This window comes from Rosa chinensis, chromosome 6, assembly GCF_002994745.2.
Source record: "Rosa chinensis cultivar Old Blush chromosome 6, RchiOBHm-V2, whole genome shotgun sequence".
NCBI lineage: Eukaryota > Viridiplantae > Streptophyta > Magnoliopsida > Rosales > Rosaceae > Rosa > Rosa chinensis.
In genome coordinates, this window is record NC_037093.1 from 25,178,683 (window position 1) to 25,187,206 (window position 8,524).

General features: G+C 37.7%; 2 protein-coding genes across 4 annotated transcripts; one reads left to right on the plus strand and one right to left on the minus strand.

The window, feature by feature from the left end:
• Positions 1–723: 723 nt before the first annotated feature.
• LOC112174812 (polyprenol reductase 2) lies at positions 724–4,020 on the minus strand. The gene is made up of 6 exons (XM_024312624.2): positions 3,691–4,020; positions 2,417–2,766; positions 1,619–1,856; positions 1,376–1,471; positions 1,188–1,259; positions 724–1,037 (listed from the first exon to the last, which is right to left on the minus strand). The coding sequence occupies exons 1-6, from the start codon at positions 3,841–3,843 to the stop codon at positions 933–935; spliced, it is 1,014 nt and encodes a 337-aa protein (XP_024168392.1). The 5' UTR covers positions 3,844–4,020; the 3' UTR covers positions 724–932.
• A 110-nt stretch (positions 4,021–4,130) lies between these two features.
• Positions 4,131–8,281, plus strand: LOC112174811 (protein BASIC PENTACYSTEINE4). 3 transcript variants are annotated; one of them, XM_024312623.2, is made up of 4 exons: positions 4,131–4,275; positions 5,363–5,544; positions 6,823–6,933; positions 7,027–8,281. In XM_024312623.2, exons 3-4 carry the CDS (start codon positions 6,865–6,867, stop codon positions 7,888–7,890), a joined length of 933 nt encoding a protein of 310 aa, XP_024168391.1. In that variant the 5' UTR covers positions 4,131–4,275; positions 5,363–5,544; positions 6,823–6,864; the 3' UTR covers positions 7,891–8,281. The 3 variants fall into 3 exon arrangements, with proteins under 3 accessions (XP_024168391.1, XP_024168389.1, XP_024168388.1); XM_024312621.2 differs by having other exon boundaries at positions 6,843–6,933; XM_024312620.2 differs by having other exon boundaries at positions 6,859–6,933.
• The last annotated feature ends 243 nt before the right edge of the window (positions 8,282–8,524 follow it).

The following is an 8,524-nucleotide window of genomic DNA, read 5'->3' on the forward strand; positions in this document are numbered from 1 at the left end:
CCAATTTTTCTAATTGGGTGATTATATCTGATATTTTTTCTAGATGATCCTGACATCTAGATACTTCTTGTATCAGACTATGATGTTTCTCATCAGAAGATTTTAGTAGAGAATTCAAGTTCTCTAATAGTAATTCAGACATTGTCCCCATTGGGGATTCCCCTTTTGAGCTCTTTATAAGCTCTGATACCAGTGATTTGCAGATCTAACCAATGCTCAAATAATCAAGAGATTTTTGTTCCTCTTGGAGAATATATTCAAGATCTCCGATTGATTTTTCTACTTTATAAATTCTTTTCTGAATTATAAAGATAATATCCCAATAATCGGGAGTTTCTCTTTCAAGCCTTGACTTGTAGTCTTTTAACTTTCTCAGCTTTTCTTTTTCTTCAGCTAATTCTTTACTTGTGTTTTTGCAACTAGCAATCAATTCTAATATATCTATCATCAAAATTATGAATAGTTAAACTGACTGTTTACCTTCGAGTATTGAGGTTAGATTTATAAGTGAAACATGTTATAATAAACAAACTTAAATATGAGCCCACTACGTTTCCTTAATAATTGTAAGCAATGTATATCTGCAGTAGAATATGAAAATTTTGATAAAGGAAGAGACAAAAGGGTACCCTACTTGTAAAGCATTAGTTGGCTATTAGGGAATCATGGGCAGCCCACGCTGACCAGGGCTGGTTAGAGAAGTTTTTTCCCCTAAAAAATACATTTCTCACTAAAACTCTGCTTATTCATTGACTGGAATTGGCTGTGTCATCTTGATTTACATATTTAAGAATATTTCTCTGTGAAGGCAAACATTTAGACCTTTGTATGAACTTATTGGTGAGCAACAACGAAGCTGCTCTGAATGATGGTCCAAGCATCCATGAAGCTTTACACTCAAATCACCTATACACAAGCTATTACACTTTCGCTTAGTATAAAAATGGAATAATGGCACGCCGATTTCTGGGGTAACTTTTGAACTTTTGAAGGTACCACCTATGTGTTTCTGCTGCTGCAAACACCAGGTTTGACACCTGAAAGGCACAATAAGAGAGTTAAGAGATTTTAACAGGGTCAGAATAACGCACAAGGAAAAAGAAGATCTACAGAAAATGTGTATCGCCTGTGTGCTTGTATGTGTCTGCATGTGTCTTGCATATACTCTTCGAAAAGAAAAAACATACCACGAATCCAAATAGTAACCAGATTGTGAGGTCTGCTCCTCCACTAGCAACCACAAGACCGGCATATATAACCTTCACCATCATCAGAACAAATGAAAATACAAATCAAGCCTCAGGAAAAATTTTAGGTTAGTCCTGATAATGGGATAAACCTTAAGCAGACTTGGTGAGAATGATGAGAAACTTACTATCTCAGCAAGATAATGTGGAGATGATACAATTTTAAACCAATCCCCATGAGGAATCACATATACATTTTGTTCACTGTGTTCTCGTAATGAGCCCTGTAAATATTTAGAATGTCAGTCAGCATAAAAGTAAATACAAGGACACTGCAAGCTATTTCCTTTGTCAAAAAGAGTAAATGCACGTAAGACTCCATCACATATGATATTTGAAATGCATAATCTTTGTGCAGCACTGTGACATACAAGAATTTCATGACAGCGGCGCTGATGGATCCAACCCCAAAAGAATAAAGCAGCACCAATCCACTGGAGCCAACCAAGCTTCAGAAAAGAACTAATAAATTCCAAAGAATCAAAATCCAGATCTTGCATAGCATTCTTCTTGCCTTTGACAATAAATTCAGCCACTCCATTAACGGAAAAGTTATAGACCTCCAGAAAATTATTGCAGCAAAGTGACAAGGGTGCAGCTGTGTAGAAACTAAATCAGGAAAGAACATAAATCAGCAAATATCAACATAAAAATGTCAAGGAACAAGGAAAAACTGACAATTATGTGCCGGTCAAATTTATATATTTCATTCCAGAAAACAATGGTTTTTCCCTTAGGAGTTAAGATTTTCAAGAGATATAGTAACTACTATCTTTTACAATTATAAAAGCAATGTCAAGTATTTAGAAGTGGCTATGTCCTAACAGCAAGAAGAAATTCCTGGATGTTTGAGCCAGACCTAATCTATTAAAATCTGAAGTAGCAGTTATAAAGGATATATGAATGTCAACTTCTGATACTGCATCAGTTTACAATATTTAGCTCTTGTTCACAATGAGACGGTAAAATTCAGAAGAGGAATTTCATGTAAATACTTTTCAGCAACAGTATGATCACGGAGGTCATAAATTAACACCTTGTTGAAAGCAGTTAATCAGATGCATGCTCAGATCAATACATGTATGCATAAAACAAGCATCTGTAGTTCATTCCAAAAACAATCATGGAAAGAAAACTAGAAAGAAAAGGGTTTCTGAAGTATATCTTACAAGAGGCCAGTCAGATACCCAAAGATGTGCATCCTAGCAGTGGAGCTATACTTGAATACATATATTGTCTCAATTAGCCGCTTCACAACTTGAACTTCCATCAACAAAAGCAAAAAGACAGAACGCCAGACGCTATATCTATAACCCATAGGAACTGATGGAGACTTGCGCCAGGAAATGATATGTGAACCTCCAGTAAAGCGGCTGGCAAATGTAGGATAAAGAAATGGGTCCACATACATTGGAACGATTTTATATGCATACATCCAAGTTGTAACAAGAAGTAGGGTTGTCCACACAACAGCCAGCACATAGAAATGGCAGAAGAACTTTTGAGGAACTGTGAATCTCTACAACTCAATAAAATGAAAAGAAATTTTAGGTTCAGAAACCGAAAGCTTAGTATCAATGAATTAATAAAAAAAATGAAAAAAAAAATAAAAAAAACCAGACGCATATGATTTCACTTAGCTACAATTCTTGAAAGACTCAATACATTAATAAGATTAAGTATTCTTACACACAATGGATGCTACCAACCAATAAAACATCCCAAATTTAACAAAACTCCCTCTGTCATAAAGCAAATGCAGGAAATGATGGTAAAAGTAAATGCAGGAAAGGCTCTACTTCTACTCAACCCAGCACCGAAGTTTGACTAATAAAAATGCCTTCGTGGTTTTCCATAGCTCAGAAGCTATTAATCAATGTATCAGATCAGAACCTTATTAACACAAGAAATGATAGATAAAAACAAACATATACCGGCGAAATGGCATATAAGATTCATAGAATAAGAACAACAGACATGAGAATAATGGTTATGAGTATAACCTTTTGGTGATACATACAATAACAATGGAAAGAGGCAGAAAGGATTTAAGAGGAATTTCATTACACGAACCAGACAAACTAAGAGAGAGAGAGAGAGAGAGAGTGCCTTCACAGAAAAGAAACAGATTTTGCCTAGTGTCCGTTTAACAAAAACTAGATTTCATCTTACTGAAACCTCAAGTGAAATCAAGTTGAACTAGTTTTAGATGATCAAGTGTAGATTGATTCTTTTTACACTTAAAATTCGAACTAACGAGGGAGAGGTGATACTGTAAGCTTAAAAGATGATCTTCATTAGATAAAATACACATAAAAAGATATTCACATAGCAATCAAAACCTAGTGATTTAGGTTGGCAGAGGATCAAATGTAGTAATAATTCAATATGGAATATGGAATTGCAATTCTCTGATATACCCATGTTGGGATGAACCACGTACCCGTGAAGAAGACATGGTCTTCCCTCTCTTGGCAAACGCCAAAACGGTTTTATGAACAGGGTTGAGCCAAGAAAAGGGCAACGAAGCTATGAGTAAAGGCAATGTCGCTGCAATCCACGCAGTTCTGAGCAGCGCAACAAGCCCCACCTCCATTGTAGCCAAAAACCCAAATCGGAACTGAGCCTCAATTAGTCGAAAAGTGCAGAGTACCCATCAAGTGAAGAATGACCACCACGATTGCAGGGACCATGGTGCAGAGACCAGTCTCTGCTGAGGGAAGAAGAAGACAAATTAGAAACGGAAGCTGGGAACCAAAGCTAGAGATGAGGACTGGTGGGAAGAGAGAAGAAAGATACCAGACGTAACGCGAGGTTTTGGCACAGAAAAAGCAATAATAGCTTTGTTAAAACGGCGCGTTTTGGCTCCATTCGAAACGACGTCGTTGCTGTGACCGGGCAGTTAAAACAAAGCACGCGCACCTCTCTCTCTCTCTCTCTCTCTCTCTCTCTGTTTCTGAAGAAAAAAAATATAAAAAAAGGAAAAATCTGGAAATCGGGCGAATCGATCGGAGCCGATGCGGATTCTGTGAGTGCTTTGCTTCTTCACACTTTCTCTCTCTCTTTTTGAGCTTCACTCTCGCAACTCCTCCTCCTTCCCAATTCTGAAGCTTACTTGTGGTTGTGTAAACCTAATTTTTCACTGAAACTCCAATCAAGTTGATGGATTTCGTCATTCGTTTACTGAATCATTAGCACATTACAAAGGCATCTTTCGCAGTTTCACTCACACAGTGGTTGTCTTTTTCACTGTGTTTGCTTCTTTCTAGCTCGTGCTTTGTTTGGATTTTTTTTTTATTATGCATGCATGATTAGGGTAGTTGTGATCGAATTTTAGGCTTTGACAGAGGTGGTGAAATGGTGTGGGGGTACAAATGAAATTTTAGATTTTGAGTTCTATCAATTGGAAAAGGATTATGAGTTCTGTTGCTTCGGTTTAGGCAATTGAAAATATGAATTGTACTGGAGAGGTTGATTTCGGGTCGAAATCGTTTATATGTTGAGCTCATAATGTATAGAGAGAGAGGTTGAGAGAGCTGTAAGAGAATGTTTTGCTATTGAGTGAAGATAAGCCATGATAAAAGTGAACAATTGGGTGTAGAATCAAGATTTGTTTCCTGAGTTAGCTTAAGTAATCATATCTGTCTGTAGTTGAATTAAATTGAAATTAGTAAAATGGGTAGTTATTTTTAGAGTTATGGTTTATCTTTTTGGCAGTGGACTCTGCAGTTAGATTAGAAAGGTGGGAGAATGATGAATAGAGAGATAAGGATATCAAATCTTTTGGCAATGGACTCAAGTAATTGTTGCTTATGTTTCTATTTGAACTTGTTTAGTTCCTTTTTTACAGACAGCTGGAGGGTATCTTATTTTCCTGCACCATCAAATGAGCCATTAGTGAAACTCATATCTTATGATATCACATTGTTAGATTGTCACATCAATAAGATGTGTGTGTGTGTGTGTGTGTGTGTGTCTTTGGCTTCTTTAAAATACTGACTAGAATCCTGTATATCCAGTGTTTTGCTTTGAGCATATGAATATGTTGCATATATATGTCTGAACTAATTCATTTTCTTCTTCCTCTATTATCTTCTTCTTTTGGTGCATTTCAGATAGGAGATCAAACATGTGCTAAATGCACAACAAATTGCCATGTTTGGATTATTTATTTGGGACCTGTAACTATAGATCTACTAAGGATGGGAGGTATCTGCTACTGTACTGTCAGAAAATCTCAAGAGAGGAGGATACATTGATTCTTGAAGTATTCTTATTTTCTTCTTTGTTACGTAAGGTAAATCAAGTGCCTTTGGTTTCTCTTCATGTAAATCTTACAGTTTCTAAAAGAACAATAATGCAGGAGTTAAGTTCTTTAGGAACTCGTGCTCTATGAGTACTGTTCTATCATTGTTCTTCTCTTTGCCTTAGCCATACTTCAAGAGATGTCCTTAAGTCCACCATGCATTTAATTTCACGTTTGCATTTTTATTATTGGAATCTGCAGCATCTGATACCTATGGGAAGGCAATCCGGCAATTTGTTCAAGTGGTTGGAATGGGATCTAAAGTTAAAACTTTTGTGTGTGTGTGTGTGAGAGAGAGAGAGAGAGAGAGAGAATAAACCTATCCTACTATTGAGTTCATGTTTGCATGCACTCTATGATTATGTGGTGATGCTATTAGCAACTATAAGTTTCAGTACACATATGGATTGGCATTGCATACCTGCACTCTCTTCATGAAGTAAGCTGCAGAAGTAATGTCAAATTAACAACTCTTCATTCTATTTAAGATATTTTAAAGAGTATTGTTTGATTTGTGTACCTGACAGCACCATTATGTGTCTAGATGGCCAGGGAATCGAGTGGCAATGTTATTAGTAGTTTTTAATTTAACTAGCATCAGAGGTTCCTATTCATTTTTGTCGTGCCATTTGAGATACTTTTTATTACATGACTTGATTTGTTTACAATATCATCCAGTAAATATGGTTTTTTTGTTCTTTTCAAATAAATATATGGCTCTTTCAGTTAAAATAAGGCTCTTTGTCTTTGGGTCTGTTTTGTGCCCCCATCTATCCAAAGAAAAAAGACTTGGTTAGTTTCAACTTTCAACCTAGTTTGGCAACATGTTTATATTTAGATTCAGTACCTATGTGCTTCTTGATAAAACTGACGAAGAGAACATAAAACTCTTGTTGATGTGTTGTGGGCTGTTATTTATATCGTCTCTGCTTCTCAGTAATGCATGCACACTTTACACTCACAAGACATGTCTTTCTCTATTAGGGAAATAAACTTTTCTGTGATTTATGGCTTTTACGGTTTTTATGTTGCTGATTTTGCCAAAGGCATGTATGTGCATTCCAGTTTGATATAATTCTAGAAAATCTGAAGACACTTCAGAGTTCTTCTTTGTTTCTTAAATGAAACAAATAACTGTAATTCTGGAGAGACTTTCTTTGCTCCATCTATATATATAACTTAATTTGTAATCCTTTGTATTCGGTTTTCTCATTTGGATTTGAAAGATCTGTCTATGATTGTTGATGCCCAAAGTTAACAAGCTTGTAGTGGCCTTAAACTAATTTCAGCACTTGCTGTGAATAGTCAAAAATGGATGATGGTCGACAACATGAAAATGGGAGACACAAGCAGGACTATTACAGAGGGGCACCCTCGCCGGTAAGAAGAAAGAAGCATGTACTACGACTTTATGGTAATATTTATGTTCTGCCATTGAGATCCATTTATATGATTTAAATTTGAAATGTGCAGTGGAACATGACGGCTCAACAGCAAGTAAAGGAACCGAATGCCTTAGTCATGAACAAGAAGATCATGTCGATTATTGCTGAGAGGGATTCTGCAATTCGAGAACGAAATGCAGCAATCTCTGAAAAGAATGAAGCCTTTGCTGCAAGAGATGAGGCTCTCCGACAGCGCGATGAGGCATTTGCTCAGCGTGATACTGCCCTAATGGAACGAGACAATGCCTTTGCAGCCTTTCATATCCGGGATAATTCCATGAACTTCCCATTGGGTGGAGTTCAACGTGGATCTAAGCGCATGCACTACCCTTCAAATCATCCAGTTAACATGGCTGATGATCCTTACAGCACAAAAGATGTGCCTATAACTGAAGCCTTCCCAATTTCAGTATTATCCGCCGAAGCTATCAAGTCACGGCAGACAAAGCGATCAAAGGAGAATAAGGCATCCAAGGCATCCAAGGCGTCAAGAAAGAAAGTAGGTGAAGATTTGAATAGGCAGGCTTCCACTGATGGGATAAAGTACAGATCTGAGTGGGATACTCAGGATTTAGGCTTGAATCTTGTCTCATTTGACGAGACTACAATGCCTGTGCCAGTTTGCTCATGTACTGGAATGCCACGGCAGTGCTACAAATGGGGGAATGGTGGGTGGCAGTCATCTTGCTGCACCACCAATATGTCAATGTATCCACTACCCCAAATGCCAAATAAGCGCCATGCCCGGATGGGTGGGCGGAAAATGAGTGGAAGTGTTTTTACTAGATTGCTCAGTCGGCTAGCAGCAGAAGGCCATGATCTATCAGTACCACTGGATCTGAAGGAATACTGGGCCAGACATGGGACAAATCGCTACATAACAATCAAGTAGGTCATTGGACAATGTTTTGGAATTGGGAAGAGTATGTTTCTTTTCTACGTGCCTCCATCTCTCTCGACTCTCCCTCTCCCTCTCCCTCTCCCTCTCCCTCTCCCTCTCCCGTTATCTTCATAAGCATGTGGTTGTACTGATATTACTGAATGATAGCAAAGGGAAATCTGTTTTGATAAAAGAGCATGTCCATGGTTAGCTGTGACCAATCCTAGTATTTCAATGCTCCTTAGGAAGGGGATTCTGTTAGTGCCGCAGCATACATGGACTGTACCTCTTTACGGCATGTCTGCCCCCAGTCAAGCATATTCCTATTTTCATGTCATAAAACAGGAGAAAACTTGAGGGACTAAAGCTTCCAATAATAAAAGCAGCCCGGTTTTTGAGGTGATGTGAAAGAAATGAGTGCTCTGATTGCGTTTTGGCTAAAGGTGAAGAATGGTCACCATGATTTGGGATGATGTACATTGTGTTGATTGAATATTACCTGATAACACCCTTGTGGTTTTTGAAGTTGGTCAGTCTTGATCCAAATCACATTCCTGTCCAACTCGTGCGAGAACAGGCACAAACTAAAACCACAAAGGAGTGTTGTTACAGTTCTCAATCCATTTTCAACAAACCATTGCCTACA

Coding starts and splice junctions, on each gene's coding strand:
- LOC112174812 (XM_024312624.2), bottom strand. CDS start 3,843: ATGGAGGTGGGGCTTGTTGCGCTGCTCAGAACTGCGTGGATTGCAGCG. Junction 2,767..3,690: donor AGACCATGTCTTCTTCACGG/GTACGTGGTTCA, acceptor ATTGAGTTGTAG/AGATTCACAGTTCCTCAAAA. Junction 1,472..1,618: donor GCCGCTGTCATGAAATTCTT/GTATGTCACAGT, acceptor AAATATTTACAG/GGCTCATTACGAGAACACAG.
- LOC112174811 (XM_024312620.2), top strand. CDS start 5,386: ATGCACAACAAATTGCCATGTTTGGATTATTTATTTGGGACCTGTAAC. Junction 5,545..6,858: donor TTTCTTCTTTGTTACGTAAG/GTAAATCAAGTG, acceptor TGCTGTGAATAG/TCAAAAATGGATGATGGTCG. Junction 6,934..7,026: donor ACAGAGGGGCACCCTCGCCG/GTAAGAAGAAAG, acceptor TGAAATGTGCAG/TGGAACATGACGGCTCAACA.